At 38.7% G+C, this 13368-nt stretch overlaps 1 protein-coding gene across 4 annotated transcripts in view; it reads left to right on the forward strand.

Moving 5' to 3' along the window:
- piezo2b (piezo-type mechanosensitive ion channel component 2b) overlaps window positions 1–13368 on the forward strand; it is a 90282-nt gene that overhangs the window by 68345 nt on the left and 8569 nt on the right. For 2 of the 4 annotated variants that reach the window (XM_086270821.1, XM_086270822.1), the window contains 14 exons: window positions 541–639; window positions 1402–1522; window positions 1606–1686; window positions 2299–2465; window positions 2592–2785; window positions 3153–3326; window positions 5408–6070; window positions 6657–6915; window positions 7230–7406; window positions 10807–11134; window positions 11381–11513; window positions 12485–12632; window positions 12753–12964; window positions 13157–13315. In XM_086270821.1, coding sequence (XP_086126947.1) covers window positions 541–639; window positions 1402–1522; window positions 1606–1686; window positions 2299–2465; window positions 2592–2785; window positions 3153–3326; window positions 5408–6070; window positions 6657–6915; window positions 7230–7406; window positions 10807–11134; window positions 11381–11513; window positions 12485–12632; window positions 12753–12964; window positions 13157–13315 — 2915 coding nt within the window. The remainder of the gene's footprint in view (window positions 1–540; window positions 640–1401; window positions 1523–1605; window positions 1687–2298; window positions 2466–2591; window positions 2786–3152; window positions 3327–5407; window positions 6071–6656; window positions 6916–7229; window positions 7407–10806; window positions 11135–11380; window positions 11514–12484; window positions 12633–12752; window positions 12965–13156; window positions 13316–13368) is intronic. The other 2 variants (XM_086270823.1, XM_086270824.1) reach the window with 2 other exon arrangements.

The raw sequence follows: 13368 nt of genomic DNA on the forward strand, positions 1-13368 counted from the left end.
GGATAGAAAAACCACACAGTGAGACACTGACAGTGATGGATTGGTCTCCCCAGAGCCTGCACATCAACATCATTGAAGCAGTATGGGATCATCTTGATAGAGAACAGACCAAAAGACCACCAACATACAAAGTAGAGCTTTGAATGTCCTTCAAAAAGCCTGGAGAACTATTCCTGAAGACTGCTCAGGCTGTGTTTAAGAATAATGGTGATAATACCAAATATTGACTGTCAAGCTCATTAAATTTTAAACTCTGTATCTTAATTTACATACTGTACACTTTCCATGCATGTTTGCACATGTTTAAATAAATAACTGGACCTATAGCCCATTTTCTTAGAAAAATATAAAGAAGAGTTTTGCGCAGTACAATATGTGATTTGTGATACAGTAGGCACTAACCTTTCAATAAACACCTATAATTTTGCTTTGAAGTCCTCCTCTTGTTTACTGCCTCCTAACATAATTAACCTCTGTTGTTTCTAACAGTATGAAATTGTTTTCTACTAACCCTCTCCCCACTCTGTTTCCTCTCTTCAGAGAGCTATTGGGAAGTTTGTCTCCGCTCTTCTGGCTTTACCCAAATCTGTCATTAAGCTGCCTAAAACTGTGCTGCAGTATGTAGTGAAGGCAGGCAAGGTATTCACCCTCATCTAACACAGCTGGCTCTCTCTGTGAACATCTGCCAGTTCAAATAACAACTAACACCACAGACAACTGCCTTTCCAGCTCGTGTTTGGTGAACATGCTGTAAATTAATAGATGTGTTTATTCATCCAGTTCCAAAACACTAAACTTACATAGATCACCAAATTCGACTTGGAATGAGAATGTTTTTGTACCATGTATTGTTACTGTCTGACTGATTGGTGTTTGCATGTGTGTCATGGCCATTTTATGTGGCCCGCTGCTCTGACGATCTATCACATATGTAACGTACAACATAATTCAAATTTGATCTGTGGTCCCTAATCCTGGTAAAGATTTTTTTTGGGTGTAAAATAGATATTATAGGTTGTTACACAAGTTTTAGAAATCAAAGTCAGAGTTAAAAAACTGTTTTGAAAATTATCTCCCTCGCTTTTCTTTCCTTTTTTGTAAAGATTTGGTGTAAAGTAAGGTGATGGTGGTCTTGCATTAAAGAAATCTCAAGCATATTTTGTTTAAAAGGCAAATAAAAGATGTAATTGGTATTTTAATCATATGAACGTTCACTATGATGAATTGTTGATTTTATTTCTAGGCTAGTTTTAAGAAATACTAAAATAGAGCAGCATAACATTTACATGACTTTTAATGATTATATATAAACTTTGTAATATTTTTTTTTCTGTTGTGGCTTTGGCATAATTCCCCTCAGTGATGTTCATTAAAACTTAACTGCTACCCTCCTTTCTCCAGTATATGTATCAAACCTGGATCACAGACCCCAAAGCTGCTCTCAGGGCGCGAGGCAAAGCGAAGCGCAAATTTTGGAAGAGATACACGAAAGGAGTTAGACACAGAAAAAGCAAGAAAGATGGTAAGTCAGCTCTAGAAAGGAAATTTTTTCCTGACTTGAAACAGACTTTAAATTTATACTAAACTATCTGTACTGTACATCAGCAGGTCGTGTGACCATCGACCTTGGCGAGCTGTCTGATGGGCAAGAAAAAGACGATGAGAACAAGAAATCTGGTGGCCCAGGTTGGTTTTATGACACTCAGTTTTACAAATTACAGCTCTCCAATTTACACTGACCAAATTCTCCATCATGAGAAAAACTGGTATACATATTAAAATGTATTTTTGAGTGGGAATCTTTATGCTATCATTATTTTCAGTGATTAAATCAGATTAATATTTATTAGATTGCTGGTTCATGAACCTGCTGTTTCAGCAAATAAAACAACCAGAAATAATGTCATACTTTTTGGGCTTGATACTGTAATTGATTAACGTGTATGTGTTTAGAAAACGGTGCAACTTTTGTAAATCCCCTGTAAAACCAAACAGATTTATGGGTGCAATAACCTTAGTTCAATAAGGAGCGATAATTAGTAGGAATTAAATGTGATATATTAATATAAAAAATCAATCTAGCTATTTGGCAATTAGACTCCCATGGACAATCACAGCAAATCAGGATCCCAACGGTTATAGGAACTAAGGCAGGAATTACTGAAATCATTATTTCAAGGAATTTTACTGGCATTCGGACATACAACACTGTCAATTATTTAATGAAAAGGTTTATTTAAGTATGAGTTTTTAATTCGACCACGTTTAATGCATTTTCTGTTGTGTGCTCTTCCTCAGATAACATCATCAAACGAGTGTTCAACATCATCAAGGTCACTTGGATGCTCTTCCAGACGACGGTGGAAAGCTTCACTAAATGGATGAATGAAATGTGCAGAGAGTACATTGACATCTCCACTGTGCTGCGTTTAGAGCGCTGCATGCTGACTCGAGAGGTCAAGAAGGTATGCAGCTCTCTGCAGTGACCTTAAACATGTAGAAGTAGGGTTAGTTTAAATGTGCTTTCACTGAATCATTTATAAAATCACTCAGTGGAATACGTATGATCAGATCTCTTCTCCTCCCACCAGGGTAACGTGCCATCCAGAGAGAGCATCCATGTTTATTACCACAAGGCCATGAGGCTTAACATGTCCAGACAGGCAAGCATGGATGTGCTGAGCGAGGACGACTCAGTCTCGGGCTCCATCGGGGTCCGCAGAAGGCGAGGAGGTTACCGGATGGAGAGCCAGGAGTCCACGGCCTCCAGAGAGAGCATGTCCAGGTAGATTAGCAGTGCAATGTGAAGACTAAACGAGATGCCATCATGAACGGTTTCAGGTTGTCTTTATGTGCAGTATTGTGCAAATGTGAATGTAAAAACCTGTATACGTTTACTGCTTCAATGCATTAAAAACAAACAAGAAAAAAACTTCCTACTTATCATAGTTTTCTATCAGCACATTATCATCACACTGAGCCATTTCACCAAAATGCTTTACTGTATCTTTGTGTTAATCATCACATGATCTATGATCTTTACAGATGCTTTTTATTTGCAGAATATCATCTCTTTTGTTTAACATAACATAGATTTCATGTCATCCTTCTTACCACTGATCATCCCATTTGTCACTCTCACAACCTATCAGTGGCTGCACTGACGCCACCACACTGTTTTCTCGTCAATCCACCTTGGAAGACTTGGATGCAATGCCAGAGTGCATTCCCAAAACCAGTGAGCGTGCCAGGCCCAAACTTAAAAGATCACCTAGGCTGGATATGTCCAGCTCATCAGTGGACAGCGGCAGCAGCTTCATATCCAGGTGCTGGGCCTTTGCATGTACACACAGAAAATATCATTGCATCTCTTCTGTCTTTTTTGTGTTTTCATCAGTCTTGCATTGATTATTAACGTCTGCTGAATCACTGCATGATTTCTATTTCAAACTTTTTTACTTTTGTATTTCATTCTGTCACAAATCCATTTTTAACCTTAAACACAAGTTGTTGTTCAGTAATAGTATTGTTACAAGAAGGGGTTTTGTAAATTGTGACCTGCTTCTTTTAAACAACTGCCTCTTTCTTTTTTTGGGTTGGACCGAACAGTAGTTTTACTTTGACAGGGAGAGTTCCTTTCTAATGGTTTGCTGTTCCAACTGTCCCAAATGATGTCTGCTTGATTTCTTTCATGGTCACAAGATGAACTTTAACAGCATATTTGTTAAAGTGCATCTTAGCCTTCTGCGCTAACCAGCTATTATTCTTCTGTTATGGTTATCATTATACTGAAAAGGCAGAAGGACCATTATTTGGAATTGTGATTGTCCAGAGGCTCTGCCAGTCATGCAACACTGAGATGATCAATCCAGAATGTGATACATACAGCAGTGTGAAATAGTGTTTGACCCCTTCCTGATTTCCTATTTTTTTCACTCCATAGTCTTCATTTTTGTTTTCTAAAGCCATTCAGAGTTGGACTTGCTGGTGCGTTGTGGATCGTTGTCCTGCTGCAGAACCAACGTGTGTTTCAGCTTGAGGTCAGGAACTTATGGCTGGACATTCTCCTATAGGATGTTTTGCTAGACAACAGAATTCCTGGTTCCATTTATCACAGCAAATCTTCCTGGTCCTGAGTCAACAAAACAGCCCCAGACCATCACACTACCACCACCATATTTTATTCTTGGTATGAGGTTCCTTTTGTGAAATGCTGTTTTACTTTTACGCCAGATGTAACACGACTAAAATCTTGAGAGTTCAGCCTTTGTTTGCCGGTCCCCAGAGTATTTTCCCCAAAGTCTTGAGGATCATCCAGATGTTTCTTGGCAAATGTAAGACAGACCTTTGTGTTCTTTTTGGTCAGCACTGGTTTTCCCCTTGAACTCTCCCATGGATGACTTTTCCCCCCAGTCTCTTTCTTATTGTTGAATCATGATCTCTGACCTTAACTGAGACATGTGAAGCCTGTGGTTCTTTAATGTTGTTCTGGGGTCTTTTGTTACCTCCTGGATGAGTCATCAGTGTACTCTTGGAGTAGTTTTGGCTGGCCCGTCACTCCTGGGAAGCTTCACCATTGTTCCAAGTTTTCTCCATTTGTATATAATGGCTCTCATCGTGGTTCAATGGAGTCCCAAAACCTTGGAAATGGTTTTGTAAGCTTTTCCAGATGAAAGATGTCAGTGTCTTTGTTTCTCAGGTGTTTCATTAGATCGTGACATGATGTGTTGCTTTTTGAGAACTTTTTGCCTGCTTCTCAGACAGATTCTATTTAAGTGATTTCTTGATTCAACAGGTCTGCCAGGCGTGAGTGTGTTTAGTCAAACTGAACTCAATTTTCCAAAAAATGTGGTTAATCACCGTTAATTCATGATTTAACAAAAGGGGTAATTACTTTTTCACACAGGACCAGGTAGGCTTGGATAACTTTTCTCCCTTAATCAATAAAAACATTATTTAAAAACTGCATTTTGTATTTACTCGGGTTTGATGGTCTGAAACATGTAAATGTGACAAATATGCAAGACACTAGGAAATCAGGGTGGGGGCAAACACTTTTTTTGAAGCACTGTAAAAAAACAACTCCTGTTGTGTTAACCCATAATTTGTGAATAACTTGCCAATAAGTTAAAACAGGCTAAACAGGTGGATTAAAGTAATATATTTTTTAATGCAGAAATTTGCCCTTAAACATTTTTAGGTCCTGTCAGTGCTTACAAGTAAAACTCCATAATACGGGTTAATGTAGTCTAAAAATGTATTAGTGTGTCTACACGCTTGCTTTCTGCTTGATGCCAGTTTTTTATTTATTCCAGATATAGTGAGAACCCAAATCAATATTTAGAAAGTACAAATAAATTGATACATCTGACACAATCCCTGTTTTGTTTTGTCTTCTCGTTCACAGTGAGCCAACCCAGTGTGTCATAATTTACTCTAGACAGGGAACTACTGATACCATAGAAGAAGTGGAGGATGAGCACGATCAAGTGGAAGACAAGCAGCAAGTTCCCTGGGAATCTCAACAGTTTGATGAGATTGGGGAGGCTGAGGGTGTGGCATTGAGTGATGGAGAGCCCAGGGAGAAAGAAAAAAAAGAAGAGGAAGAAGAGGTGGTCGAGGAAGGGCAGAAGGGATTAGAGGGTGAAGAAGGACTACAGGAACAGCAGGACCAGGAGAGAGAGGAGGCTCCCTGGGAGTCTTTTGGTCCAGATGAGGGCCCCTCCTTAAGAGTGGAAGAGTTACACGCTTCTCCTTCTGCCCAGGAGAAAGAGTTCATCACTGAGAGTGAAGATGGTGCAGGACAGCAGGACCTCATGCCTACGGAGGGTCAAACAGAGCTGCTCTACACTCCAGATACAGATGCCTCTAAAACATCTGATGCGGATGTGCCTCCCAGCTACAGCAAGGCAGTCAGCTTTGACCGCTTGGAAGTTAGTGACGATGAGAGTGACACAGATAGGAAGAGGTGCATGGTCATGACCTCAGACAGCCGCTCAGACAGCAGGTCGGACATCATGTTGCCCTCTATGACTACTGAACTGACGGCCAGTGAACTGTTGCTCAACAAGTAAGTTAAAAAAAATATATTGATTAAAGTTTTAGACCTTAAAGCAGGGATGTCAAACTCATTTTACATGCTGAGCCACACATAGAGCTCACTATGATCTTAAGTAGGGCAGAGCAGTGAAATCATGTGATAAATGTGTAAAATGTCTGCAAAAGTTATGGGAATTCATTAAGCAGAGTGTCCTGTAATTATAAGATATGAAGGTTTTGTTCATTTACCGTGGAAAAACAGGAACTTTCCTGTTATTTAATTGTTTTTCTGTTAATTACTTTGGTCTATTATGAACGGCAGCCCTTATAAATAGAAAAAGCTGTAAAACCTATGATATTACAGTTAAGAGTTCAAATCTATTCACTCCTTGACATTTTCTAAAGCTGTCTAATGGGCCCGATTCAATTCCTTGCTGTGACAATATTGGCCCCCAGGCCTTATGTTTGATACCCCCGACTTAAAGCCTTCTGAGAGTAAACTATCTGTCTCTAGAGTCATTCAGTTGTGATATAATTTCTGTCTTTAAAAAAAAAAATCAAACATAAATAGTTTTTCACTGTTACGACCTCCATTAATGCCTCCTCTGTCTGTCCAGGATGTTTTATGACGAGGAGCTGGAGCAGTCAGATAAATTCTACCAAAACCAGCCTCTGTTCCTCCAGCTTTGCTACGCCCTCTACAACATGCTGGTGGCTCACTCAGAGTTGGTGTGCTACCTGGTCATCATCATAAACCACTTGGTGTCAGCCTCTTGTGTTACGCTGGTCCTTCCCATTACCATCTTTCTCTGGGCAATGTTGTCTGTTCCACGGCCCAGCAAGCGCTACTGGATGACTGTCATCATCTATACTGAGGTGCAGACAAACATGATGATGATGTTGCAAAATAAATAACTAAGATTTTCAAGAAATTGTTAACTAACTGTGTGTTTCTATCATTAATTTTCAAATTTCAGATGTCTTTTTTGGGGGGAAATGAAGTAGATAAAGGATCTAAACATAAAGGAAAAGATTGTTGGTTTTGTCCACAGTGAATACTACAAAGTTAAGATGAAAAAAAGGCAACAGGGAACATAACAGCATTTAGTCTAGCAGATGATCATCAGGTTCCAGAGTAAAAGTCGGACTTGGTGTGTATTTCAAATTGATTGATGATGTTTTCCTTCCAGGTCACCATCGTCATCAAATACTTCTTCCAGTTTGGCTTCTTCCCGTTCCACTCGAGCGTAGACAAGAACAAACCTCTTCACCCTCCCAACATCATTGGTGTGGAGAAGAAAGACGGTTACGTCCACTACGACCTGGTCCAGTTACTGGCTCTCTTCTTTCACAGGTCCATCCTGAAGGTGTGGGCAAACACAGAAATATATAGACGTCTCCCTCACATGAAAACAAAGACCATAAAAAACTATCGCCGCATACTGTTTTTAGAGTTGATTCTCCTGAAGTACACTCGTTATATGTGTCTTGTTATTCATGACATCACTGACTTGATATTTCATCATGAATTAATTTTCAGAGAGACAGAAAATATATTTCAAATATCTGCAGACAAAATAAAATTCCTTTGCACATTTTATGGACTGATTTATGCATCTGAGAAGGCCAGTATTAATAAGTACCAGCTTTTGGCAGCACAGGCTGGCTGATACACAAAACTGAATGAAAAGCCAGTATTTGAGCAATTTAGATGTCCCTGCTGGATTGTTCTGCACAGTTTATTATCAACAAATGAAACAAAAGCAGTTTAAGACTGCATATCTCCAAAGCTGTAAACATGAAATGAGATATCCTTCTGGATACACAATGACACTTGGAGCTAGCTAGTCTGTGATATTTTCTTAAAAATGAAGATAGTGTCTTTTAGAATCAGACTTAGATTTATTGACCAAGTATGTGTGCACTGACAAGAAATTGGGCTCGAGATCATTCTTTGCTCTCAGTGTAGAGAAAAGAGTAAACGACAGACTATACTATCAACATGACACAGACATACATAGCATATTATGGTGCAATGGTACACATGATGGACTAAAATTATCGAATAAATAAGGGATGGATGACTAGTTACTGTATATACTATAGGTGAGGACACTATAAATTTACAGTACAGAGCAAAACAGTACAGCAGCAGGTATGATAGTATAATGTTTAAGTACAGAGAGTGCTGAGTATTCATGAGAGTGACGCCCTATGGAAAGAAACTGTGCAGATGTCTGCTTTTTTTGGCATATTGGCACATTTTGTAATGGTTTAAATTGATTTGGATTTGTGAAAATATGTCCAATGTTGCCTCCTAATTCTAGTCTAAGGATCTTTGCCAAAAATTCCAAACCCCACCTCTTGTATCATTTTCTCCCAAATCCATCCAGAACAAACTAATCCCTTCTGTTAGTGAGGGGGGAAAGCAAAATATGAAGAGTCAATGTTAGGCCTCTTCTGAGAGAGTTTTTCTCCCATGTGGTTTGATTTTTCTTTTCCACTTATTCCCTATAGTTTACTTTAAAATATTTACTGTATTAAAGGAAAAAAATTAAATTTCTTAGTATTTCTGTGTGAAACAAGGACTGTATTACACCCTGATATCCAAAAATGTTGTGATTCTGTGTAAAATGTAAAGGATTTGCAAATCTCATAAGCCCATATATTCGCATCAGGTCATAGAAAACACATCAGATGTTTAAACTGAGACATTTTACTATTTCATGAAGAATGGCAGTGTTGGTCAAGTTACTTGAAAAAAGTAATCAGTAACTAATTACTGAAAAAAGTAATCCCGTTACTTTACTGATTACTTATTTTCAAGAGCAATTAATTACTTATTTACTTGGTTACTTAGTTACTTTTTAAAAACACGATTTACAACCTGAATAGGTGATAAAGTGATAGATCTTTCAGCCCAATTCTACTTTTTCTGCATAATCCATCATACACAATGTAATCAAATGAAAAAGTCTCTTTTTAAAACTTGTTTTATTAGTTTTAATCTTTTAACTTTATGCATGAAGCAAAAATCTAATTATATGCAACATTCTCTGACTGGAAGAAATGTGTTTAATATTTAAACCTATTTTCTGCACATTCCAGCACATAAAATATTTTTTTGTGTTTATACTCACTCTTTCAAATAGATGCAAGTAAAACACAGCAGAAAATCAATAAAGTCAAAGACTCAGCGGTCCTGTTCCTGTATTTTCACCTGTAAAGCAGGAGTAGGGTAGGCGGAGGTTTGCCCTGGTGCAGGTGTGCCGCAGCGGTCAGTGGAAGAATCCGCGAGTTTCTCTGTGAATTTCTCATTACGTCGTTGCGCACTCGGGTGCTTGCTTGGAAGTTTAGGGGTTTTTTTCGCTGTAAAAAGACGTTTTCTTCCCACGCACAGCGGAAACTAATGTTTTTGTCACTTTTTATGGAATCAAACCCAAAGTAAGGTCAGTACTTCCACGCTTTAAACGCTGCATGCTCATGCTCTTTCCGTACTCGATATATGATCCACTGTTGATCTGCACACAGCTGTTGTCACGAACGTCGCACTCGCTTACGTCACTGTCATGAGACAGTCTCGCAAAAAAATCACGGTTTTAGTAACGCAGTAACGCAGCGTTCCTACGGGAAAGTAACGGTAATCTAATTACCGTTTTTGCAATAGTAATCCCTTACTTTACTTGTTACTTGAAAAAAGTAATCGGATTACAGTAACACGTTACTTGTAACTATGTTTACCACTGTGTAGGAGCCCCTCTTCTTTTAACAACAGTCTGTAAACATGTAGCAACTAATGAAACCAGTTGTTGGACTTTTGAGAGAGGAATGTTGTCCATTCTTGTCTGATATAAGATTTAAGAACAAGGCAACAAAGGATTTTTTAAATTGATACCACATGTGTATCTACTAGGCTGAGGCTGAGGGGTTACGCTAGTTGCTGCCAATATTTTTATGTCATATAATGACTAAAATGCGGGTTGTCATTGCTATCTGATATTTTCCTTTTTTTTTCTTTTTCTTTTTTTTTTTACAGAAGACCAGCTTTTTTATGAAGCCTTGCATTTGATTTTTTGGTCACTTATACTTAGTTTACAGATTATACTGCATAGAATCAACCCATATAACTATAACAACAACAACAACAATAATAATAATAATAATAATAATAATAATAATAATAATAATAATAATAATAGCAAAACTGCTCAATTAAATATTACAAAAAAGAGCCAAATAAAAGTTCCATTATGCTCGATGCGTCACTTTCGTTGTGGGTGTCACGTAGCGATTTTAACGTTGTATTGTCAGCTGGTCGTGCACCTCTCAATATTTGAAAGGCCGATTACTGTGATCACTCTCATCTTCTATTTCTAATGAGTCCTGTTATAAAACCTAATGATCAGTCACATTTACTCCCTAAACCGTTATGGGAAAAAATGTTATTTTCAGTGTAGCAGAGATAATATAAACTTAGGTTTTTTTTTATTTTACCTGTAGAAATTGTAAAAGGAACCAAAGAAGATGTATTTATGTTGTTGGGAATTTGAAGTATTTGAAGTAACGCTGAGATAAAAATTAAAGATTTGTTACCACGATGAGGGTTTGTGGCTTCATTGGTTACATGTATCAGGGATTTTAGTGATATTTTTATGTTTTTCTTTTCTTTTTGGAGGGTAGGACAGCTTTATGACTGGGGAAAAAAACCTGTTCACTTTCATCTTATTTGGATATGGAAATAACAGTCCTTCCACCTTTCATTACCAGTGCCATGGTCTATGGGATGAGGATGACCCCAAGGTAAAGAAAGAGGCACCTTGTCAGTCTGAAGAAGTCAGAAGTCAGTCTGAGTCTGAAGACGAGAGAAAAGACGAGGAGAGTGAGAAGGAGTCGGAACCGGGCTCGTCACTAAACAGTGAAAGGAGAGGCTCCAATCAGACCCTGAGGTCCATAAACTTCGGGACCTCCATAGATTCAGGACACGTTCAGGTGCCCTACTCGCAGCAGCAGCAGACCTACCAGCGGCGCAAGAGCTCCAGTGGAGGCTCACACATTTCTCATCCATCTCTTCACTCTTCTGCAAGATCTAAGAGAGGTGAAGGCTTTTTTTCCCTTTTGGCTATTTCCTGCTACTAAATTGTTGTTGGATGGTGGATTTAAGAAATCCCCTGCTGCAGTATTTCACCTGGAAGAAATATGATATTTTGTGGTAACCGTAAACTTTGTTCTTTACAGTAAAAATAACGATAAATAGAAAGTCTTGCATTGGTATTGCGTTTGTCAGTAACTCAGAGCTTTGACACGGGTCATTTAAAACTGAAAATGTAAATTGTTTCCACAGGAAGTACAGCTTCTCGCAACAGCAGCCGCAAGAGCGGCAGCGAGGCCAGCGTCCATCAGAAGACCCGCAAACAGATGATCATAGAGAAACTGAGGGAGCAGCTCTTCAAAGCAAAAGCTTTCATCATAAAGCGGTAGCACAAAACATAGCTGCTTTGTAAAAGTTGAAGTGGCTGTGTTTCTTTTTTCTCTCTCTTTAATTCCACCCACAGCTTCTTACTGACTATAAAGTGTGTTTGTAATGTTTTGAGAGCATTGCTGAGAAGTGTGCTCAGCAAGTATTCTTGATGAATGATGTAAGATGCACTGTGGAAAACCACCGTGGTGATACAGCAGCTTAAACCTTTCAAAGGTCTAAATTTGGATCTTTAATTACAGCATTCCCGTTAGACCGTTCACTGTCATTTTTGTAAGTGCTGCAACAGACACTCCAAACATGTTATTGTTCTAAATTTAATTGCAATGCAATGAGCGGTTTCCCAGATATAATGTGTAAGACAGTAACCGAAACCCAATGTTTTGCTCAAAATAAGTTCAGCTCTTCATATGAAATAAGTGCTGTTATATAGACTTGTTTGAAGTGATTTTGTTTGAACGCACAGAAAAAAACCTATAAGCGGTTTTTAAATGTAAAGCAGATTTACTATCTTTATTTCCAACTACATATTTTTATTCTTGGACTTAGAGTAGCTTTGTATGATTAATGGTTAAAAACAATCCCATTTTATCTTATCCTTTTGTAAGACCCCCAGTTCATCATTAAACTAAGTTAAACTGCACAGGACACTTTAAGCTCTTGTTCTTCTGATTGGCTTCCCTCAACAAACTGAGGGTTTGATTAGCAGGCAGATGCTCACACAGGAGGCTGTAGATGCAATATCAGATTCTCACTGACATCATTAAAACCCAACAACTGAAAAATTCCTCCATCCTAGTGTTTAGAGTAGTCTGAAGGCTGATTATTCTCTTCTGCGCAGACCTCAGTATGTGAAACTTTGTAAAAGATTCCTTACAAAATGACACCGTCTCAGAAAGGTCACAAACACAAAAAGCTTCAGGCGTCTGTTTGATCGCTTTCTAATAACACTGATTCTGCTCCCTGTAGGGTTTTGGGTATCTATCTTCCCATCAGGCAGTTTTTCTATAACTTGATTCATCCAGAGTACAGCGCAGTCACCGACGTCTATGTGCTGATGTTCCTCGCTGACACGGTTGACTTCATCATCATTGTGTTTGGATTCTGGGCATTTGGTGTAAGTTTTGAATTTATCTGCAGAAGAAAATGACAGTGTTCACCTCAAGTGACAACAACAATTAGAATTTTGTTACGTGACTTAATAAAACTGACTTTTATGTTTACCTTTTCCTTGTAGAAACACTCAGCGGCGGACATCACATCATCGCTGTCAGAGGATCAGGTCCCGGGAGCTTTTCTCGTCATGGTGTTGATCCAGTTTGGCACCATGGTGGTGGACCGGGCCCTCTACCTCCGAAAGTCTGTTATGGGCAAGGTTATCTTCCAGGTCATTCTGGTCTTTGGTATCCACTTCTGGATGTTCTTCATCCTGCCAAAGGTCACAGACAAGTAAGCGCTTCATCTTAGCTCACGTGAGAGCTGAGATGAATCATCCTAATTAATTTAAATGATAAAATACATCTGACAGCATGGCGTCCAATATATTTGTGCATTTTTTTTTTATTTTGCTCTTCAAAGTTAGAAAACCAGCTGCATTCTTTTTTCAGTTCAACAGCTGTCTTTGTTTTCTTCCTTTCATAGACGTTTCAGTGAGAACACAGTCGCTCAGATGTGGTATTTTGTCAAGTGCATCTACTTCGGGCTGTCAGCCTATCAGATCCGCTGTGGTTATCCCACCCGTGTTCTGGGAAACTTCCTCACAAAGAGCTACAATTATGTCAACCTCTTCCTGTTCCAGGGGTGAGTTATGCAGAGAGAGTTTCATTTCTTCCAGCTGGACAAACATGTCCAAG

This window comes from Aulonocara sp. 'chitande type north' Nkhata Bay, linkage group LG18 (genome assembly GCF_057382095.1).
Source record: "Aulonocara sp. 'chitande type north' Nkhata Bay isolate Kocher_YH1m ecotype deep benthic linkage group LG18, A_spYH_male_GT1.1, whole genome shotgun sequence".
Classification (NCBI taxonomy): domain Eukaryota; kingdom Metazoa; phylum Chordata; class Actinopteri; order Cichliformes; family Cichlidae; genus Aulonocara; species Aulonocara sp. 'chitande type north' Nkhata Bay.